This window comes from Drosophila grimshawi, unplaced genomic scaffold, assembly GCF_018153295.1.
Source record: "Drosophila grimshawi isolate 15287-2541.00 unplaced genomic scaffold, ASM1815329v1 contig_44, whole genome shotgun sequence".
Classification (NCBI taxonomy): Eukaryota; Metazoa; Arthropoda; class Insecta; order Diptera; family Drosophilidae; genus Drosophila; species Drosophila grimshawi.
Window position 1 is genome coordinate 4,311,457 of NW_025063240.1, and position 23,096 is coordinate 4,334,552.

Genomic DNA, 23,096 nt, shown 5'->3' on the forward strand with positions numbered 1-23,096 from the left:
CGCTATGTATTGTACAGGCATTCGTATAACCTTTTATTTCTATTAATTACCATTCGAATTTGTAAGCTAAGAAATACTTGAAATATTTATGTATATAATATGCCTATTAAGAAACTTTAGGTATGTATAAATGTATAAGTATATTAGACTATACAAATAACTAAACACGGAGCTTATAAATTAACAATTCCACTACTATATTATGCAAACAATACAGATAAGCTCTCTTGCATAATTTGGCGACAATTTGGGTTAGTCTCGTTTCGATTCGTCTTGTCTTAAATCGAATCGATTCGATTTCATTCCATGTCATCGTCATCGTTCTAAAATACTCGTCCATTTAATTTTGCCTAAGCGAAATGTTTGTTGTATAATGCGTTGCATCTAATTAAGAACTTGACTCGCGCCGTTTTGTTATACTTTTCAGATCTCATATGCTAATTTTGGATATTCGGCGGCACCTTTTGCATATTATTGTCATTTCGCTAGTTGTTTTAAACGATGTGATAATATCTTAAAACAAACAACAAAACGGCACGAATCACAATCTTAACATTGAGCGCACCTGTCGTTGTTGTATTTGGCATAGCGGGAGGAAGGTGAATGGGATTAGGGCAAGGTAGGTTAAGGGTCAATGGTGAATTTTATTTATACTTCAAATAACACTATGCAACAAAAAAGATCAATTAGTCTTGCACTAACCATTTTTGTTGTTGTTGTTTTTTCCTTCTAATTTTAAGTAAAATAAATTAGATTTTACATTTAAATGTATTTGTTATTATTATTTTAATGGTACTTTATTAAATGATAATGTATCATTTAAAAACTGTTTATAATTTCACTATTTTTTTTTTATAATTACAATTTCAATTGGCCTAACTGCAGTTATATTTTAAAGTTTTTCTTCTTCTATTTTTAAAAAACTTGTTGAATCAAAAATTTTGGTTTTTGGGGCTACTGTATGATAAACAAAACTTAAAGATGGTAATCTAACTTTTTACATTATCCAAAAGAAATAAAAAATACTCCTTGGAAATATTCATGTTCATTTCCAAGCATGTTAACTATTTATAAACATACAAAAAAACACTTTTAAAATAATAATCTTGTTTGTCTAACAAAATGATGTTGCATAGTGTTAAGTCCAGCGACTGATTGCCGCTATACTGTGCAGCGTTTAGTGAGGTTATGGTCAAACCTTGGTTGTCAAATCGAGTGCCGTTGAGGTGGCCACTTTAACGGCCAAGTTGGCTGCTGGTGGTGCTGGTGCTGGTGATGGTGAATCCAAGCGCAGACGCTTCGAACCATTCGATTCCTGTATCAGTTCATTCAATTTGCGTTTGATGCTCTCGTTGGCCTCATTATCACTGGTGGTACTACTATTATTATTGTTGTTGTTGTTGTTATTATTGTTGTTGCTATTGTTATTGTTATTATTATTATTGTTATTGTGGTTTTTCTCAACGCTGGTCTTCACCGTTTCCGTGCTGCTAGTATCCTTGAGCTCGACCTGAGCTGATGACTCTACATCCTCGTCCTCTTCATCATTGAGTCCGGCTAACTTAATAAGTTCTGGAGCGGATGATTTATCAGTTGCTGCCTCATTGTCACTGTAGATGTCGGCCTCAGCCTCCTGGCAGCTGCTCTTAATACTGCTGCTACTCCTCGAGCTGGTGCTGCCAGTGGTTTTCATGCTTAAGTCAATGGGATTATCCTGTGCTGCCCCACTTTGCTCTGTCGGCTGCTCCGAGTCGTGCTGCGACTGCTGTTGCTGCTGCTGCTGCTGGGCTGGCGAGCTTGGCGGTGTCATGGATACGACCAAATCCTCCTCATCATCCTCATCCACATCCTGCGGCTCCAGTTCATCCTCACCAACTTTATCGCTGCCAGTGGTTATGGTTGCCTCTCGCTCGTCTTCCTCGTCATCCGGCTCGCCATTGCTCTGCCTGCTCTTCACACGCTCCCGCCCGCTCTCCGAGTTGGGTGTGACCAGCGCCGATATGGAATAATCCTGTTTGCTGTGTGGCGGCAGCTTTGTTGCCAGCGGCGGCGGACTGTGCTGCTGGGACTTAAGCACCGCATCCAAATAGAAACGTTTCGTCAGCTCATCTGCTGCACTCGTCGCCGCAGTTCTGCTGCCATTGGGCAGTAAATGATTGCTGCTGCTATTGTTGTGATTGGGACTCAAGGCCGACTCCTCTTTGTGACCGGCGAAGGGCGTTGCAGTGTGTAGCTGCGGTGCAAAGCGCTGTCCGCTCGCATTGCTGGAGTTGAATAAATGCTGCACTGCAGCTGCGGCCACCGCCGCCTGTTGTTGCTCTGGCGTCGGCTTCAGCAGACCCTGGTGATGCGAATACAGCGCAGGATGATAGCCAGGAAAGAGCAGATGCGAGGGCGGCAAAAACGCTGGCGGTGGCATCACTGGCAATGTACCGAGACCCGGAAATGGCAACGGCAAAAACGGTGCCAGATCCTTGCGCAGTTGCGGCGGCCGTCCAGGCGCTGTGCCGCTGCCCGTTTGTCCGGCATCCCCGGCCGCATTTGGCTTGCTGCTGCCACCACCCAGTTGCAGCAGCGAGTTGCCACGCACACTGCTCACCTCCACCGAGCTGTCAGAGTTGTGCGAGTCCGGTGAGCTGACAGAGGGTGAAGCAACTAGCGCAGGATGCTTAATGCCGCCATAATCCACACTGCCATCCAGTCCCAGCATCATCAGCTCCTCCTTGCTGCGCGGTGGTCCTGCCCCGTACAGACTCGCATAGCCGCCCGTCGCATGCCCCAACATGCCCAGAGCAGCAGCAGCAGCCGCCTGTCCCGGTCCACCCGACATGCCCTTCACACAACCATTTGATACGGATCCAGCTGCGTTCGTCGCTCCGCCAGCCTGCTGGCTGTTGTGGTGTGCGGCCATCGCAGCAACCGCCTGTTGCTGTTGCTCCTGCAGCAGACAGTGGATCTTGAACCAGTTGGAGCGTCGACCGTACCGCGAGCCACTCTTCGACATACCAACCATGAGGCACTTCTTCAGGCGGCAAGCCTTGCAGGCTGTGCGATTCTTTTTGTTGATGATGCATTCGCCGTTATTCTTGCAGTCCGATATAGAAGACAAATTGTTATATGAGCGGCCAAAGAAGGACTGCAAAGAGAGCGGAGTTAAAAATATTGCAATTAGTTTTAGCTTAAGCTCGAAAAAATATGTATTTGCTATAAAAGCATTTTCTATCAACTCCGAACTGGAAAGAATTTGGTTTAATGAAGATTAAAGAAGATTTTCATCAAAAATATAATTATTACAAAATAAACAATTATTTTTATCTGTTATCATCTAAAGAATAATTGATAATCAAGAATGCTGTTGTCTCTTCAGCTTGGAATCTGTTTACCTTAACTTGCAGCAATGTTGGCACTCTACTTCTTCTTCGTTTTATATTGATATATTTGTTTTATCATTGATATACTATAAGTATAAACTAAATTAATATTTACACTCCTTTTTTGCATTCCTCTCACACAGGCTCAATAGACAACTCTTTAATTTCGACACCTACAAAGCGGACACTCAGCTTAAAAGTGTTGTTTGCAAAATTCTTGAACTTCAAGTGTTGTTTCCTGCAGGGTATTTGCTAGCAGCGGAGTCACTCTTTGATTTGCTTAGAAACAAGTTGCGTTGCTTTCTTTTTTGCTAACAATTTCTTTTTGCCTGGCTGTGTATTGTAAATGCAGTTTTATGATCTTTTAGCCATGATGTCATTCAACAAGAATAACTCATTAAATTTTGTGATGATTCATCAATGGCTGCTGGTGTTGGTGGCGTTGATGCTGTGAGCTCGTAAAAGCACTGCCAAAAAAGAAACACAGCGAATCGAAATGCAACAAAAGCACATCCACAGACACATCAACATCCAGCTACACCTACACATTAACCGTTGGCTGGGCCACAATCAATTGCCAACAAAGCAAACAAACAATTTAATTCAATGCGGCACGAAAAAGACTACAACATGTTGCTGTTTGGCTGTTTGGCTGGCGAGCACAGCATGTTGCAAAGGTTATAGGCTGTGCAACACTTATGCCAAGTTGCAATGTTCAACGTAAATCACAGCTCAGCAGAGCTTGCAATCAAGTTGGCGTATGGACAATATACCGACCGACAGACAGACAAACAGACAGACAGACGGAGTAACAAACAGTCGAACAGACAAACAGAGAGTCAGACAACGAGACAGTCATGTCTGTCAGTATTCAGTCAGTTGCAGTTTAAGTTGTTGTTGTTGTTGTTGTCGTCATCGTCGTCGTCGTAGGTGGAGTTTGAGTTGTTGTTGTTGTTGCTGGAGACGCGCAAATTGAACTGCGCATAGAAACAGAAACAATGCGAAAATCCACTTTTAAGGTTAATTGGGCATCAAGATTACTGGGTCGGAAATGGAAATGGAGGATTTTCGTATACGTATACGTATATATATATATGTATGTGTGTGTGTATGTTTATTTTTGTTTTTCTTTCGGTTTCTTTTGCGTTACGTTTTCGTTTTCAGTTTCGTTTGAAAGAGCAGCAGAACCGGACGAACTTACTGTACCCGGCTATTTACAAGCAATTTTGTGCGCCAAGGCGGATTCACTTTTGTTTGTTTTATCGAAATGTTCCCTTGCCTCTCACACTCTGTCTCTATCAATCTTTGTATTCGTATCGTTTATGCCTTTTAGCCTTCTGCTGCTGCATCATCATCGTCGTCATCGTCATCATAATCATGATCATCATCATTGAAGCGACGCGCTTCGTTTCGTTTTTGGGCTTTTGTTTTGCTTTTGGTGGGCGTCAAATTAGCCGGCCCACGCCATGGCGCACAAATCAAATAATGTTGACCCACAAATTGTACGTTAGTTGACCTTTTTCTCCTTGCGCGCACAAACGACGACAAATCTGAAATCCTCACCGCCCCCCGTTGTCCTGCTGCCTGATCTTGAGGCATTTTAAATACTCGTGTTTAAATCAATTATGCATTTTGTGGAGCGCTCTTTTTGTTTAACTTTGACCTTAGCCTGAGGCGTTCTTTGTTGTCGTTTATCTTATTGTTGCTGTTATTGTTGCTGCTGTTGCTTTTGCTGTTGTTGTTGTTGTTGTTGTTGTTGCTCGCTCGGCAGATATCGCTCGTAATGAACTCAACATTCCAGTTTTGGTATGGCACCATTTACTCTACGGCGTTGTCACGATGCGGCTGGCTATTTATTATGGAATGCCAATAGCGATCGATAATTGTTATTCATATTGGCAGGGAGGCGCCGAGTGTCGATTATTGTTACTATTTATATAGAAAACTACTAGTTGCTTAGTCTCCTATATGCTATCCTCTCAGTAAACGAGCAAATACATAACACATCAATTAATTCTAACTATATTCAATACGAAGCATCGACTATCTTAAATTTACTTTATGAATCTCTAGAATAATATTTCATCGAGTTAAAAAGCGGCTTAAATGTCCCAAATTAAATGTTTGCGATTTTACAATCAGTCTGTATTACATACGAAAGGATTTGAATAAACCTCTACTCACCTTGCAACCTTCGCATGTGAATGCTCCAAAATGAAATCCAGCTGCTGGCTCCCCACAGACCTTGCACGTCTGATTCATCTGCAGAGAATGAAAAGAAAAGGAGCACAAAATTATAAAAGACATTAGTTTGCCGTGTTCTATTTCGCCTGTCTCTCATTCTTGCGTGCAATGCAAAAATGAAATGAAAAAAAGAAATAACAAAAAAATAGCAACAATAACAGAAACTAAAGGAAAAGCAATAAATTCATAAAATTTCAATTAAAAGCAACAGCAAATCATGACACGAGCATCTACTTCAAGAGAACTGAGAGCAAGTACGCCGCCAGCGAAATTCACACGCATTAAAAATTAAAATGCAAACACAGTTTGTCATATCGCTAAATTGGTATCACAAGAAAGAAAAGCAAAGGAAAAACCAGCCGCACAAACGAATGGAAATGGAAATGAAAATGGACGATGTAGCTGCACTGCTGCGGTTGCTTGGATGCTGGGCCATAATAAAATATGAAGATGAAATCAAATGAAAAATTGCCCCAGAGCACAGCACAAACAAACATCGTAGCAGGCGAGCAAACAAGCAGCGTGTAGAGCATTTGCATTTATATGGCTTGTTGCCAGTTTGCCAGTTTGCTTGTTGCCTGTTGCCTGTTTCTGTTACTAATCTTGCCTCCTGCTTCCTTTGAACTGTCTGGCGCAATAGACCTTAGCAACTTGTTGCCAAGGTACAAGGTATATATTTGTTTATTTATTGCGAGCGAAATGTTTATCAACAAATTGCCATCATTGTTGTTGTTAGGTCGCTGGCTTTACTGCACTTTATTTGTTTTGGTGTTTGGGGCATTGGGGCCTTAGATCTGCCACGGGCAGCATTACGTTTTTGCCTTGTGCACTTGTGGCTTAAACTGGAGCAAAACTTTTTTGACACGCACACACGCCAACCTGTACAATAAGCCGTGGGAGACTTTGCAACAAAGTTTGTTTGGAGTTCATGAGTCAAGTCATGAGGCATACATGAAAATATATACATATGAAATAGCATCGTTCATTTTGTTCCCTTGACGATTTATAAATGCATAACTAAGAGTTATCGTCAATTTTTCCGATTTTTATCTGAAATCTACACGTGCCTCTAACGTTATTTGGCAATTCAATTCGATTTGAAGAAATTCTGCAATAATTTTCCATAAAATTTACAATTATGAGCAAAGTAACAACTGCAGCTTAAGCATCGTTTGATCTTCTATCTTGAGTAGGTCTCATTATTAAGAAATGCTTTCAGCTGGTTGCAGCAGGTGGCAATACTGCAAGTGGTTGCTGTGTTGCACATGCTTGGCTCGGTTTGGAGGAGGCCATTAAGTGCAGTTCACTTTTTAGTTGGGATTTATGTTTTATAGCTCCAATTGCCCCACTGTCAATTCGCGGCAATAATTTTTCCCATCTGTCCAAACAATTGGCACATTACAAAGTAGAGAAAGCATTCAACACATTCACTTTTGGCCGGTCTCAGTCTCAGCCTTCGGCCCCGCCAACCTACGAACTGTGTGGCAACCTCTCGTTGTTGGGAAGGGGAGCGGAGTAGTGGGAAAAGAAGGTGGCTTAAGGAATGCACCACACCAATTGGCTTAGTTCGCTCAGTTCCTTGGCTGGTTCGGCCTGTAAAACATGCTAATCTGATTTCGTGTTATGTGTTGAGTTTGGCTCCCCAGCCGCTTAAGCCAGCGTCCATTTGTTCCGTCTGGGTAGGAAATAAATTTTGTACGTTTAGGTTTCATAAAGCGTCGTCGGGTCGATGGTTTGCTGTTGTTGTTGCTTGGATTAATCGACAAATAAAAATCACATAAAATAAATTAAAAATTATGAGTTTCAAGTTTCAACAACCTGCGGATTGGCAACAGATTTAGTTTGATTTTAAATCACACAACAAAAAAAAAAAAAAACAAGGAAAATAAAAGAAAACCAAAAACAAAAACAACAAGAAAATCGGATAAAAAAATACAGAACGAATAATAACAAAGTTGCAGAGGCTGCGATCTGTCTGTTCGGCATGAAATTTATGCAGACAATGTGCAATATTAAAAAGCAATAAACATTTATTTTACAACAGACAAGTGACACTAGATACAATGAGATAGAAACAGCATGAGAGAGAAAGAGAGGGACAGAGAACAGAACGTTGTACACTTTCTACTGCGGTTCGTTAGCTTTACATGGGGGATAATCCAGCCTTTGTCTGATTTACACACAACCGATATGTGGCGACCATACATTCGATATGTGCATATATCATACACGATGCTATAGATAGATTATCAAGATTATCAGATGATACTGGCTACCACATTCGTTCGGCTGCCGCTCTCAACTTACTTTTGTGTCGTGTTTGAATTTATTGAAAGTGTCATCTAATGATTTGCGAGTTCTAGTAAATTCTAATTTCCATTTCACCCTAATGCATCCCATCGGAAGCTCAGGTTGATTTAATTGATCTCTGTAAGCACCCGAGAGGTGAATGTTTTAATAAATAGAGAATTATATATTACTCTTTGGCATTTCAACCTTATCAACAATTCGAAGCACAAAAAATATATAAACAAAATTTAAATTTCTGATTCAAATCAATTAACAATTTCTCACAAGCTTAGTTTTTAAATTATCAATTTTGTCACCTTGCTGAATTCTATATTCATGCATAATTAGACTCTAAAATAAAATAATAATAAAAAAAAAAAACACATTATGTGCCACTGTTTAAGCATATCATATTCCATGTTCATATTTATCGTATGACTTCATTATAAATCGCCCATTTGTTCATCTTTTTTAAGCTAACCACTAATTTGGGTACAGGTTTTCTTGAAATTTATTAACCTCGCTTATTGCATAATTCTACAAATCCAAACTGAGCAAAACTAACAACATTTAGTAGCAATTAAGTGAAAGTGTTATGAAATATACACATGAAGCGTACAAATGCTGAAACAATGCACTTTAAATACTTAAGCATACTAAAATATTTTATTTGTATTCCATGCTAATATTTTTGTTTAATATATTTGCTGTGACTAAAATAAATTATGCTTGAGCAACTTGTTAAGCACCACGCTCAGCCCCTGTTGCATATATTGACGAGTTCAGCTACAGCCAATTTATTTGAATTAGTTGGTATATTTTGCGTATAGGTTGTCTAAGTACCCAATACCACAAAATCTAACCAAAAAAATGTGTATATATGGAATGCTGTTTCCAGCATTTTAAGTAATAGATACCCTGTAGAAGTGCGTACATTCAGCTTATATTACAATATATTGCTTTGAAAAGTATCAAAGTTATAAATACAACTTTAAAATTGCAAAATATCAAGCCCATTAAATTGAATTTACATTTATACAATTTTCCATTTCCCTGCCACAAACGCACATCTGCGAATCTATTGAATACCCCTGCGAATCTATTGAATACCCTTGTTATTCGCCTTTTTGACAGGGTACAAAAAATTCAGTTGATTTGATCAGCTCAACACCAATTTCCCGCGTCGTCATCAAAACTGACAGTACAAAAATATATTTTTGGATCTTGTTGATTTTGTGTGTGATTAATTATAGCTGCTGCTGTTTTTTGTTGTTGCTTGTTATTTGTTGTTAACCTTAAGTTGAACAAAAATAGCAAGTAGAATTTTAAATATTTTATGGATTGTGTGATGATGCAATGTTGGGATATATCCAAATTTCAAGCTCATTATAATATAAAATTATTAAAAATAATTCAGTTATGAAAAAAAAATTAAACTAAAGGCACGTTTACTCCAGTTTCATCGCATCGTCTCGCAGTTGAGCTAAGTGCCATTAACGTGGCCGTCGCGTCGTTTTCAGCCAAATAAGCGCAGCACAAAATAAAAAAAATAATAATAATACAAAAAAAATTATGATAATTGCCCTACTTGACCTTGGCAACATGTACAACTGCCACAAATACTTCTCGTAATACCAAATGCGCTGCATGGCAAACAAATTTTGCACATCCACTAAACTCACTAAACTAGGCTCGCGGGTGTACGGGGGAAGGCCCCATAAAAGTCAGCCATGTGCTCGTCTCGCATTGTTTGCATGCAATTATAAAAAACCGCAAGAGCGCAAAAAAAACATAATTTAATTAAAATGAAATCATGCACAAAGCAATTGCCTCGCTTTGTTCATTGTGCGCAAAATGCTCGAAACAAATTGTTCTAGTTTTTGTCTATTTTTTATTCGGTTTTTTAATTTTTTTTATTGTTTTTTATTTAATTTTTTATTCATGACTCGTCGACACTGAAGACGGCCGCACAATGTTGTGTTGGTGTTGCCTTGTAGCAGTGTTGCGAACAACAACAAAAAATATGGCAAAATTATAATCCCATGATTTGCGTAGTGCAATCAAAACTCGGCTTAGCGATCACAGTGGGGAAGTGTGATTTTTTGTTTGTTTAAATGTTAAGTCGCCCAACTAATTGATGCATAGATTTACATTGCAAATTGTGGAGACTTGTTGATCATAATTTTTAACAAAATATTTGTGTGATGTTCTTGAAAAATAGTTGAGTTCAAAAAGTTAAATATAAATTTTTTTTTTCAGTATTTTCATTGATTGCAATTTTGGCAAAGCAAATACACAAATAGCAGATCGTTGTGCTATTCGTTCAACATGTTAAAGATTGTAGAAAACAAGTCGAATAGCTTCAGGCAGCCGACAGCTGTGGCTTCTTCTGATGCTGATGAGTCATGTTTGTAATGCGAACTCGTTTATATCAAAGCGATTTATGTAAACTAAATGGTTCCCCTCCCAGAAATTGTCGAAATTGTTGTATAGCGTGTATGGCATTTGCCCGCTTTGGACATTTGCCCGGTTTGCTTTCTTTTTTCGCGTTACAAATACTTGAGGCATTTTGTCAGCTGCACACGCATCGCATCTCATCGCATTGCGCGCTGTTGCCGGATCTGAGACCTCTCCCAGAACGAGCTTAGTCACGGGCCTGGCCAGCGAGTTGCTAGCTGCGAGTCGCAGCAATTTGTCAAATGCGCATCGCGCTGTCTGCAGTAAAGCAAAACAGCAAATAATAAAAGAAGAATTTATACACATTTTCATGGCCCTTAACGAAACGACAACTTGGCCCTCAGGGAGTGATCAATCATAGACGTAGAGTCTCTGTCTAGAGAATTGCTGTTCTTTTAGCCAGCTTGCGTGCAAATTAGTATTTGTTACACTTTGTGTGCTGAGTTTGGAAAATTTGTAAATTGCGAAAAAAAAAAGTTTTACAAATGATGAAATGTGTGAGCGAGTGTAGTTTCCTTATTTTATCCTTTTCACCTTGGTTGCATTGACGCATTCATCATTCTGTATGAGCTTGCTTCTAGTTTGTCGCCTAAGTCATTCGTTTGATTTGTACTTAGCTAATTGCTGCCGCATACAGTCAAGCGGCTGTCTAAACTACATAAACTAAAACACTATAATTATAAGCTGTGATGATGAAAAGTAAAGTTTTTAATATTTATCGCTTTTCTTATTGTTGTTGTTGCTGCTGTTTCTGCCGCTGCTGTGACTTGAAGCATCATCGTTGCTGTCTCAGTCGCTCACTGCCAGCTCTTCAAGCTGTCAAGCAGGAAATGTTTAGATTTATAATGTGCTCACATGTTGCTGTGCGACTGCGTTCCCTGGCTCTAGCCCACACCCCGTCGCCCTCCCCCTCTGGGGGGCCACCGCTCATCCTTCATACGTTTACTTACTGTCTCTTTGTCATTATAATTAATTTGTAACTATTTTTATGAGCTCATGTGAAATTTAAATGCACTCACACTGTTTGCCTCCATGTCCAGAATGCAACGGACAAGTGGCCAAGTGTCAAGTGCTTGTGCAATTTCCGCTTAAAATTTGTGACCATCCGCCAAACGGTTAAAATTATGCTGAAAAATTGACGGAATACGTTGAGGCCTGAAAATCAGTGTCTAATTTTCAATAGAATACGACAGCGCATATGATTTACCAAGACAAATCTGCAAAGAAATTATTTACCGAGAGACTCAACAACGTGTGGGTCTTTCAACAATCTTGCAAATGCACAATGAATGGGGTACTTTGAATTTATTAGAAAGCTTGAGAGTGAGTCAATTGATAAAGTCAAATCCGTTGGAATGTTTTCTTACAGAAGAAATTTCCGTACTTTGAAAATATTTTTTCTACGAAAGAAAACCTTTCAATTAAATGTTCTCGACATAAATCACTTTGTGAATGTCGCCTATATTTTTTATTTTATTACTATCTTTCATTTATTCAAATTCACAAATCTTGAGCAAGTACTATTTTTTATCTATGTTTGAATTCATCTGGCTTATATTTATTTTGATTGCTGTTCCCATTTTCATTGCTTTTCTCATTTAATAGAGTATTAAACAAGTCGTTCTACAGCATTTTTATGCCGTTACTTGTTATGCAAATGCGTGCACAATGTGTGAGGTTTTCTTCTGAGTATTGTGTGGTGCTGGTGGTGGTGCAACCATTTGGTTGCTTGTGCCTGTTTTGGCTTGAAGCCACACGTTTGCCAAGCTCTGTGGCATTTGTTACAATTTTAAATGTTAGCTTAGGCAAACGAGCAGCAGGCGAAACTGGTGCCAATTGTTGCTACAAGTGTTTGGCTTGACATTTGAGCGCGCGTGCTCGTCTGAACGTGTGTGAGCCCACTAAATATTTCTGGCCAGCAAATTAGACCAGCAATTGACAGGCCGTGTCGCGAGTCCACCTGGCGCCCCCAGGTGAAAAGCTTCAGCTCCAAGCGCAAATATAAAGGGCAAAAAACTTGGCTAACAAATTAGTAAACGCTTTGGAAATTGCATTTAAAGTTGTTTCTGTTTTTTGTTTTTTGTTATTTTTTTTTTTTTTTTGCTGCTGTTGATGTAGTTAATGCTGCTGCTGCAGCTGTGACTTTGAATGCCCGTCCATGATTTGGCATAAACTTGTATATCTGACTTTATCGGCTGTTGGTTGGGGCTGCTGCCTGTTGATTCAATGAGCATTTAACTGCACTAGATGCCAATGACTTGACACATGCGAATCAAAAGGGGCTAAAGACTCAAAGCTCAGCACGTCAAGCTTTTGAGCCAGTCGAACAACACACAGGCAGAGACAGAAAGAGTGAGAGAGACAGAGTGAGAGAGACAGAGTGAGAGAGAGGGACAGAGTGGAGACAAGATTGCCAGACAAACTGATAGACAGCCAGACAGACAGCAGGCTAAATTTACAGCAGCAGCAGGGGGGCCAAAAAAAAAAAAATACTGTGTGTTGGGAGCGTTTCTCATGATTTGTGTGCAATCGCATTTTGTATAATTTTTGTTTCGTGCTTTTTTCTGCTTCTGCTGTTGCTGTTGCTGCAGTTGACGGTCCGACAAACGACAAACGACAGTCAAGTGATGTGAAGTGTCTGCCGCAAATGCGACACGAGCAAACTAATTGTTGACTACTGCATTTTTTTCAATTGAGGAAACTATAGAAAGTTTAACGCAGTAAAGAAAATCTATTTTACAGTTTGATTTTACAAGTGCTTAGGGCAAATAAGTCTTTGGAAATTTGAACTTAAATAAAGTGTTTCTTATTGTAACTCAGCAATTAGTTACTTAACTTCTGATTCTATTTGTTTGGTTGAGTGTTTTATTTACTATCATGTCTACATAATTTTTTATTTTCTATTTATATTAACATAGATTTCTCCCAAACTAGACTTGAATTAGAATCGTTTTTAGCGTTTTGGCAGATAAAATGCATAAGCGACATGACCCACAAATTTGCCACCTTTTCATAAATCACCACGAGCAAAATTCTTCTCAAATATAGCAATTGTTAAGTTGTTGGTGAAATGGTTCCCATAGCGCCTTCATAGGCACATAGTTGCACAAATTGCTTGTTTTCCAAAAAAAAAAGGAAAGCCAAAAAAAAAGCAGCAACCACAACAAGAAGTACAAGCTTGTGCACTGCTCTTATTTAATTGACTTTTGACTCCCGAAATAAGGCGATGGCTGTGGCAAAAAAGTGCAGAAAAGTAGCAGCCAACAACAGCAGCAACAAGAAGATGGCAAAGAAGAAGCAGAAGAAAATGCCAAAAAAGCTCGCACAGATAACAACGAAACAACAAACAAATAAATCGCATGCAACACACACCGAAAAATACCCCAAGAAGACTCAAAGCAACAAACCAGAAAAAAACGAAAAGAGGCAGCCAAAACAAATAAACTAACAAAAAGACAACGACAACAGCAACAACAGCAACAACAGCGACAACAACGACAACACTGGGGTCGCCCAGGCTGGGCAACAGCAACAACATTACCAAATGAACAAAAACAACAACAACAATAACAGATGGAAAAAAGTGCACTGTGCAAGTGCAAATAAAAGAGACGCGGACACATTTACTTATCGCGCCTCTTTAAGCCTGCAACAGTAACTGGCAACTAGCAACAACAACAACAACAACAAGGAACGGTAGCAACACTGCCAGCAAACCACCAACAAAACACATGCAAAACGTTTGCAGAGTCGGCGACGTCAGCAGCGACAGTGACTGCAACTAGTTGACCAACTTCTGCAGCGCGCTCTCGCTGCTTCTAATGATCCAATTCCCACGAGCCGCGACGCTGCCGCCGATGACACTGACTGCAACTGCAACTGCAACTGCTGAAGTGAGGCTGGGGCTGAAACTGAGGCTGAGGCTAAGGCTGAGAAGGCCGAGGCAAAGCAGATGACGACGACAACAACGATGCTCGCCCAATGCAAAAAGTAGAAGGTGGAGGTTGCTGCTGCTGCTGTTGCTGGTGCTGCTGCTGCTGGCATCGCCTGCTTAAACAACTTTCAAAGTTAATAGTCTGCGCCACGGCGAGACAACGTTGGCCATATCCAAAGCACACACACACACACATAGCCAAAAAGCCAGTAGAAACGTAAAGCAGGCAACACCAAAATACCCAGCAGGAGTCACAGCGTTTGCAGCCTCGCCAGCTAGCCGCATGAATCATTTCATTCCCCAAAGAAAGCTGCCCCCTGGCCCTGCGCTGCCCCGCCACGTCCTGGAGCTTTTACTGTTGCCATTTGCTGGTCCTGGTGTAAATGTGCAGCAACATGCTTGTTATTAAGCATTCCTAATCTGAGTGTAGCCAACGGCCACACAGCGCAACACAAAAATTTACGTATACGTAATGCGACTAATTAAAATTGAATTTGTGACTTATTTTTTATTTGTGTGCTTTCGGATTTTTGGCGTGGGAACATGCAAAAATAATTAGAGCTTTGCTTCGATTGATATAACAAGTAATTAAATGGTAATCAGAAAGAAATGCAAAAGCTGCCTTTTAACCCATGGGAATTTGGTTTGGCCCAGTTTTAACAAATGTTGGTTTAAATTAAGACGATTTTCAGCATTAAATCTGAAATGAAAAAGACTACTTAGAAAAAGACTACTTAGCAAGTTGGCAGCTCTATTACAATATTGTCAGTATAAGAAATCAATCCAGCTCATTGAATAAATAATAAACTTGGAGAATTATGTTAGCTCATTTCGCTTCCTTCAAGAGCATTTGTAGACCCCGAAATGATCAGCTATAAACAATTGTTTTCGAATTGGGAACAACATTGAAAAAATATACCAAGAAACATCCCAATCTAGTAGTATTTTCATTGTTGGCCTTTTGCTCTTTGCAAAAAGTTTGCTAATTAAAATGGAATTAAGCTAACGAATATTTTGGGGCGTGGGAAGAGCCAGGTAAATAAGTTTCCAAATGATCCAATGATATAACTGGAACTTTGTTTGAATCTCTTTCAAGACTTTTGTCTCTAATGTTGATTTTGCCGAGCTGCTTTCAATGCCAAAGCCAATGCTTCAATGCTCATCCCTACACGCGTGCAACAACAGTAAAAACAATAATAATATTAAACAAATAAAAAATAAAATTAAAAAAAATAAATACTAACAAAAGCAAATAGTCGCATTTGTTATTAAAAGCGCAATGCGATTTACAAATAACAATGGGTACAATTTGCTCGGCTCATTGCTCAGGTCTATAATGTAAGCGGACATCTGCTGATGCTGTTGCTATATTATATAGTCAGATAGTCAGATAGCCAGATAGATAGGTGAATACTTGTCTCTATGCAATTTATATAAATTTAATTCAATTTGCTGCGCTAAATCGCTTGTGAGTCGTGCAGAGGTCGTCGCATTTGGATTCTCAACTTAACTATTTTCTATAAACATGGCCAGCTGGCCAATTAATTGAATGTTTTGTACTGTTGTTGTACTTTGGTTGTTGCTTTTGTTACTATTGTGGTTGAGAGTCTTGACTCCCAGCTAACCACAATTCTAACAATTTGGCAGCTCATTACCAAACACCACAACGCAAAGTTGCCTCCAATAAACGGCGCGCAACCTTGACCTTAAGGCTAACATTTGCTGCTGCACCATTATTATCATTAACGTCATTACTGGTATTATTAATATTATTATTACTATTATTATGATTATGGATTACAAACCGAAATAATAATAAATTTTGTTACGCTTCTTTGAGGAAAGCTTCTCCACCCACCCATTTTCTTACCCCGCTGACGAAGAAACGGGGCGCAAACAGTTGGCAGTCAACAATCCACGTAATAAAGTGGCAGGGCAACCAGTCGGAACACATTGGCGGCTGGCAAGTGTTGAACTTGAAATCGAAAGCAGCAAAAGCAAAAGCAAAAGCTACAGCAATGGGCCAAGTTAACAACAACAACAAAATTACGATACTTAAATATGATTTGAGCGTGCTGACGAAGCTTGTATGCTCTAGCTAAATGACCTATTATTTTTTTAAAATACATTTCAGATAATACAGCTGAAAGGCATTCTGTCTTTGTTATAGTTTTTTTCTTTCTTGTCAAGAGCAAAGACATTTCCTAATTTTTCCTTATCCTTTCTGTAATCTTTATAATTTTCTAATTTGAAATAGAATATTATTTTTTATGATTCTCTCGTTATGAGTAGGGTTTTTTTTTCTTTTTCACTGTAATTTTTGAAATTAGCTTAAATTAGTATTAGAAAATGTCAAAAAAATAAATAAATAGTATTCCCAAGGTTTGGCTCCGCTGATCTCATATATTTTAATGCCGCTTTTTGCAGAATGATGTGGGAAATCATATAAAAATCTTATGAGTACTTTTTGCCAATGTAAATCAAACTGTGATTTATAGATTTTTTATATACGAGTATATGAAACAACTATTTATTTCTTAGTTGTGCATAGAATAGAAATAATGAAGGTCAATCGAACAAGACTGTTAATGCTTGTAAGCTCTATAAAGCTATAAAAAATATTGATTTAATGTAAGTAGAAGCAACTCTTGCTATATTTGTTATAGTCAAGGCGTGAATAAAACATTCTACTTAGGAATTAGGGATTATTCCTCAACCATCCAGTTTAATATATATTCGAATACTTCGTCTATGCCCCTCTCCTTCTCTCTCTCTCTCTTTTTCTTTCTACCTCTTTCAACGAGCCCGCGATTTAAAAGAAACACCTTCGCCAAGGCCACCCGCCTGCTTTTAACTATGCCCATATAAAAAAGTGTTCGTTATCGAAGCATGGAGTTGAAGTACTTGACAGAGCACTTTAGTGGCCCAGCCCCACACCTCCGCCCCCGTTTTGTCTTATCTTGCAGAGAGCCACGCGCTAATTTGAAAATAATGCGCTCAATCATTTTCACATTTCAGCTTCTCCGGCCGCTTTTCACAAGCATACGCAAAAAGCGAGAGATCAAGTAATATACTTTGGTGAGTTCGCTGCGTTTTGCTTAGCAGTATTTTCAGCTCGGCCCGACACCGTCCCTCTCTAGCATGAGTTAGCTGCGTTGCTGAATTGTCTGTGTAATTACATAATATTGCATAATTTGCAAAGTACTTTGGCTTTGGGATTTATGCTCTGTTAGCTACAGTCGACAGTACGCGAGATTCGAGATTCGAGCACGACGAGTCTCGTATCGGAGGGGTGTGGGCAGGGGGAGTTGCACAGACTTATAGTCAGCACAATGCTGCCTCATTATCGTTTTGCTGACCCGGTCAGTTTTTGTTGTTGTTATATTTGTGGTCTTCTTCGCTTTCGTCTCGTTTCGTCTCGTTTCGTTTCGTTTTCGTTTTCAGTATCAGTGCACAATGTGGTACTTAAATAATAGAAGTTTAATAGCGTTTTGTTTTCGGTACTTTGTCGGTACTTTGCTTTTGACTTGCAAGTAGTTAGTTTGCTGTTTTTTTTCGCCTATTTTTCTTGTTGCTTTTTTGAACTACTAATGCATTCAGCTGTGTAGGATTTTTGTCAAGGTTAGCCAGTTGTTTGTAGCACTAGTTACGGCGGGCGGAAATAATGACTTCTGATGCATGTTTTTGTCTTCTTTTAGCCAAAGCATCATCAGTGCCGAGAGGAAGTGCGCTGTTTTCCAAAACTAGTGTAATTGTTGTGTTGTGTTCTGAAGTTCGTTCAAGTTCGTTGACTAAGTCATTTGTGCAACATTTGTGGTATGTTGCAACGACTTTCAGTTCGCTAATTTCGGGCATTAATCATGCAACAAAATAACGAATAACTGATTACACATGCACCACGCGAGCACAACCCACCAAATCAAAGGAGTTACTTGTTTGGCCAAAAGGCACAAACAAAAACAAAAAATATATATATATATGGAAAAAAAATCCCAAATGATGTCTGCCACAGGATGAGGCTGTATTTTGGGGGCGCCTGAAATGTATCTGCAAATAAATGAAGTTGTCTGTGCTCTCACTCAATTCCCAAAGCCGACGTTGGCTGGCTAGTCAAGTCATCAAGTCTAAGCTCCACTAGCTTCAGGATTGATCATTGATCTTTTGGCACTCGCCAGACACATGTGCCACAGACAACGACTTGCCGTTGTAGTTGGAGGTGGAGTCGGACGCGGAGTCAGAGTCAGAGTCGAGTCAGAGGCTAGAGCCTTGCTGCCTTCACAAAATTATAAATAGTGCAAATGCGTGCAGTGCATCATCATCATTAGTTTTTGGCCAGGCCAATAGACTTGTCTACTCAAAACGAAACGGAACCAAATGAAACGAAAGGCGAGGCAAAGTCGACTTGGTTGCTGCCCTTTAACTTGTCTGGCCAATTATGCAAGACAAATCATCAGCTTGACCAGCAATTGTCTGTCTGTCTTAGCCCGTTTCCGTCCACTTGTTTAATTATTTCAATTTATTTCCGCGGCCTCATGCGCGCTGTAACTTAATTACTGTCCATTTTTTGTTTTTGTTTAGCATATCAAGTTCGTGTCCTAAGTCTTTCGTTTTGTAACAAGCATTTTCTAATTGCAAGTTAATTTCTTGTGGCGAACATAAATTTAACATTCTAATTGAGTTATCAACCGCAACATGTACACCACACGAGTAAAAATTCCAACAAGGAGTCGCACAACAGCAACAACAGCAACAACAGCAGCAGCAGAAACAACAACAACATAAGACGGAACAACTTTTACAGCTCCTCAGAAAACTGGCTACGCATGTGAAAAATTGCAACCGGCTATGGCTACAACCACAAACCAACAAAAATCGCAGGCAACAACAACAACAACAAGCAACACAAACAACTCAAACAGCATTTACAACAATACTGCCGCTGCTGCCGCTGTTAGTTGCTGTAATTACATTTTGTGTGTTTGGAGCGCGGTAAATGCTTTTTGGGCTTTTGCTAATTTGCTGAGTGTGCTTCTGTTTTTTGCATTTCGGCCATGCTTAGCTAGCCATGGCTTTGGCTTATTTATTTTTAGGCATTTATAATCTTCTTTTTTTTTTGTGCGAGAATTTTCCGAACGTGCACATATGCTGACCGAGCCAAGCAGCTCGTAATTAATTTACTTTGTGTGTTCGCAGCAGCCAACAAAATATGAAAAAATCCATTACGCAAATGTTTATGACCAAAATGGTCAGTAACAGCAGCAGGAGCAGCAAGAGCAGCAAGAGTAGCAGCAGCAACAGCAGCAAGTTGCAAATGCAAATAGAAAAGATACCAAAGTTAGAGCTGCAAATGGAGTTGCAGATGAATGCGACGGAGTCGAAGTGCATTTGACTGTAAGCCACCAAGTCAATTCCAAGTCATCTGTCTGTCTGTCCAGTTTGGACCATGCCTCAGGCAGCTTCACACACTCAAGCACACATAACTCAACATTGTAATGCGTTTCTCTGTGCCGGTCAATATGAATTTTCAGTTGATTTTCACCGGTTGTTCAGTTCGTTGCTGAAGTCTTTTGTTTGTCCATACGGCAAACTGTAGAGGGCGTAACAGTTTACATCTATACATTTGATTAGCAACAAAATTAGAGTCCACATGCACAATACTAGATACGATTTAGCCAACAAAGTTGTGTTAGCAATTAAAACGAAGCTTAAGATGCTTCAAACGAATTAAAACAGTTGCCACAACAACTTCATTCTAGCTAATTACAGATTATACTAATGATATTTTAGAGTCTGTTGTTTTTTATGGCAAGCTTACTTCAAGTAGCTGCAAGTACATCTGAATAATAGTTAAGCTTTACACTATTGAGGAGAATCAATGAAGGGTTCTGTATGATATATGCAGCTGTTAGAACAATAATTGGAATCAGCTAAAACGAGAATGAGACTGTCAGATATATGATGCATTCGAATCTTTCAGATCAATTATCTATCGCTCTTATGCTGATTTCATTTTTATATAACTCTGCATAATGCCAGTTGAGCTTTAGTGTTTCCGCTCAATTTGTCTCATAAATAATAATCACAGTTTGTTTTGTTGTTCAAATTACTGAAATCAGACTAATCTTTGGGTAAAGAGCAAATCTCAAAGTCAAAAACCACTAATTTGTTTCTCTTCTTGTTATTGCCTTAATTTTGAATCAAGCATTTAGTTTATCGTCTCACATTTCAACTAATTAACACTAGGACGGACCCGCCTCTTTTGGCAACCTCATTTCTAGGGGGCCGTTGCTGTTGCTGTTACTGCCGTCGACGGTTTTTGTAGTATTCGAAAATCGGCTTAAGATAATAAAAAACGCACTTAAATAAAATTTAATATTCAAATATTGACATTTAGTGCCATGTTAGCAACAACTTACGTTGTTTGAACCCATTCGAAATTTCTGTATAGAAATCTATTTAAAATACGCAGTTTTTGGCATTCGAGACGCTTAATAATATTAACTAATTGATCTGCATTAATTTAAGTTGACATGAAGTCCAAAAAAAAAAACAAAAATTTTTTATATATAAAACAGGTGAAGCGATCGCAGCTGCCGTTTATGAAGATCGAACAGCATTGAGGAGTTTGTTGGTGTGTGTGTGTGTTTGTGTAGTGTGTATTATGATTATTATATTTATTTAGTATGTTTTTTTTCTTTTCTAAAAATTATGACATCATTTAAATATTTTCGCCTCAAGTTGTTGTATAAACTGGTTTAAGCCACTGTTTTTTTTTTCTGTCTTATGATTTGTTTTTTATTATTATGAATTTTTCTCTCCCTCCATAAATGTTGGGTAATTATGCACGGGCTTCCAAAAGCTCATAATTCATAAATTTGTGCGCCCAATTGCGAGATGCGGAAGCGCTTTTGATTTCGTTTTCGATTTTTCGATTTCGAATTTTCCATTGCCGTTTCTTATCAATGATATTAAAAAAAATGGCTGTTTTTTTTTTTTTAATCGTTATCAAAGGCACGCGAAATAATCCAAATTAACTTAGCATTTCATTTGCCATAATATGCATTTTTGGAGCTGTGAGCCCCATAAAAACGTTGTTATCTGATTTTATATCATTTAGCTCGTAAATAAATTTAAAAGTATACCCTGCTACAGGGTATAGACAATCAATACATCTGTCGGATCTTAAACGGATTATTTTTTTCTACAATGATCGATCGAAACTGTCGCTTCTCCATATAATATAATAAATCAAATAAAAAATAATAAATAAAGTTGTTGTTTACATAATCTTGTTTTCTTATAAAGTTAGCTACTTTTAGCTAGAATCAGGTATTAGGCTTAAGATTTGCTTGCTAATTTATACAGATTTAATTTGGTGAATAGGGTATTTAAACTTCGTCACAATGCTGATAAGTTGTCTTTTTTTTGTTTTTTGGTTTTTTGTTTATTTGTTTTTGTTTTCTTCGTGTTGCTTTTGTTCGCTTGCCGCTCTGCATTTATCATGCGTTTTGCTTTTTGTGTTAAAATATGCGACATTTTACGGTTGAGCTTACAGCCAGGCAACCAGACTTGTTATAAATTCCGTATAAATTATATGCTTTGCCTCGGCTTTGGAGCTTAACTTACCGCATATGGATTATCCTGATTCATCATTGCAGATGCCTATATGTTGAGCTGTTGTGCTCCCAAAGTGTGTATGCGTGCTGCAATAGAGGAAAATATACAAATAAACATAGGTAAATTGGATTCTTGATAGTTGAGGCAGTAGCTTATAGATACGCCATGTAATAAGCATAGCTTCAACATTTATTATAATACACAGAAGACATATAAGTGCAAAAGCTCGACTGATCGACTGCTTATTTGCTGTAATTGTTAATTGTAATTGTAATTGTACAGACTCGGACAGCTCGAAATTGAACTCGAAGACTGCGCTGGTGATGGTCAGCGAAGACTCTGAGTCAGTGAGTCAGTCAGTTGGCGGTCCTGGTTACATCTCTTGACTGGGGCAACAGGTGTTTGCATGTTGTTGCTCTTGCCACATTTGCATTTAGTATGTGCACAAGTTAACGTATTTGTACTAAATACTTTCACACTTTGTCTACCCCAACTACCGCCTCAAGTGCAAGTCGAGTGTAATAGGATGTGGCAATTGTTGTCTTCCGGCTTGCCCTCATAAGGATGCTGTTGCATCTGTAGCTTGTTGCAGTTACAGTGTCACAATAACAACGATTGCAACAAACAGCAATGACCTTGATGTGTTAATTTGTCGTGCAGCATCCAGCCAAACCAAACACCTGGCCAACAATACTTCTCTATTCTTGTGATTTACTAAGAAGCTTGCTAGTAATCGGAAGACTTAGGCAACGAACTTGTTACTACTGCGCCCAACAAAATCTATCGAATTTGAGGCGAACTACAAGTCGAATATTACTTCAGATTTTGTTGTTCAATACTTAAAGATACCCTTTATAAAATAATCCTTGGGAATATTTGGTTACGCAGGTGTGAAATCTTTGAAATGTATGCAACTATTTTAGACTAATATTTTTTAAATGTGTTTACTATATATATGCTATCTATATCTGTAGATACATTAGAAATAACACATGTTTTATAAAAACGGTCAGTCAATATTAAACATTCCGGGTGCACATTTGTCTAGGAAAAAAGATTAAATTACTTGAATATACATCAATTTATTTCTCCTATCAAATTTAAAATTATAATTATTTGCTTGTACGGATCAATATAATTTTTTATATATTAAGATGATAGCTTCGTTATCTTCCTCTCTTATC

At 38.7% G+C, this 23,096-nt stretch overlaps 1 protein-coding gene across 1 annotated transcript; it reads right to left on the bottom strand.

The window, feature by feature from the left end:
* Positions 1-932: 932 nt before the first annotated feature.
* Positions 933-21,998, bottom strand: LOC6557628 (knirps-related protein). The gene is made up of 3 exons (XM_001985254.3): positions 21,922-21,998; positions 5,556-5,633; positions 933-3,136 (listed from the first exon to the last, which is right to left on the bottom strand). Exons 1-3 carry the CDS (start codon positions 21,946-21,948, stop codon positions 1,193-1,195), a joined length of 2,049 nt encoding a protein of 682 aa, XP_001985290.1. The 5' UTR covers positions 21,949-21,998; the 3' UTR covers positions 933-1,192.
* Between the last annotated feature and the right edge of the window lie 1,098 nt (positions 21,999-23,096).

Bases quoted from the DNA above. Each gene is read 5' to 3' on its own strand.
- LOC6557628 (XM_001985254.3), bottom strand. From the start codon at position 21,948: ATGATGAATCAGGATAATCCATATGCG. The intron at 5,634-21,921 runs GTAAGTTAAGCT...CATTCTCTGCAG, and splicing joins ATCAGGATAATCCATATGCG to ATGAATCAGACGTGCAAGGT. The intron at 3,137-5,555 runs GTGAGTAGAGGT...CTCTCTTTGCAG, and splicing joins TCACATGCGAAGGTTGCAAG to TCCTTCTTTGGCCGCTCATA.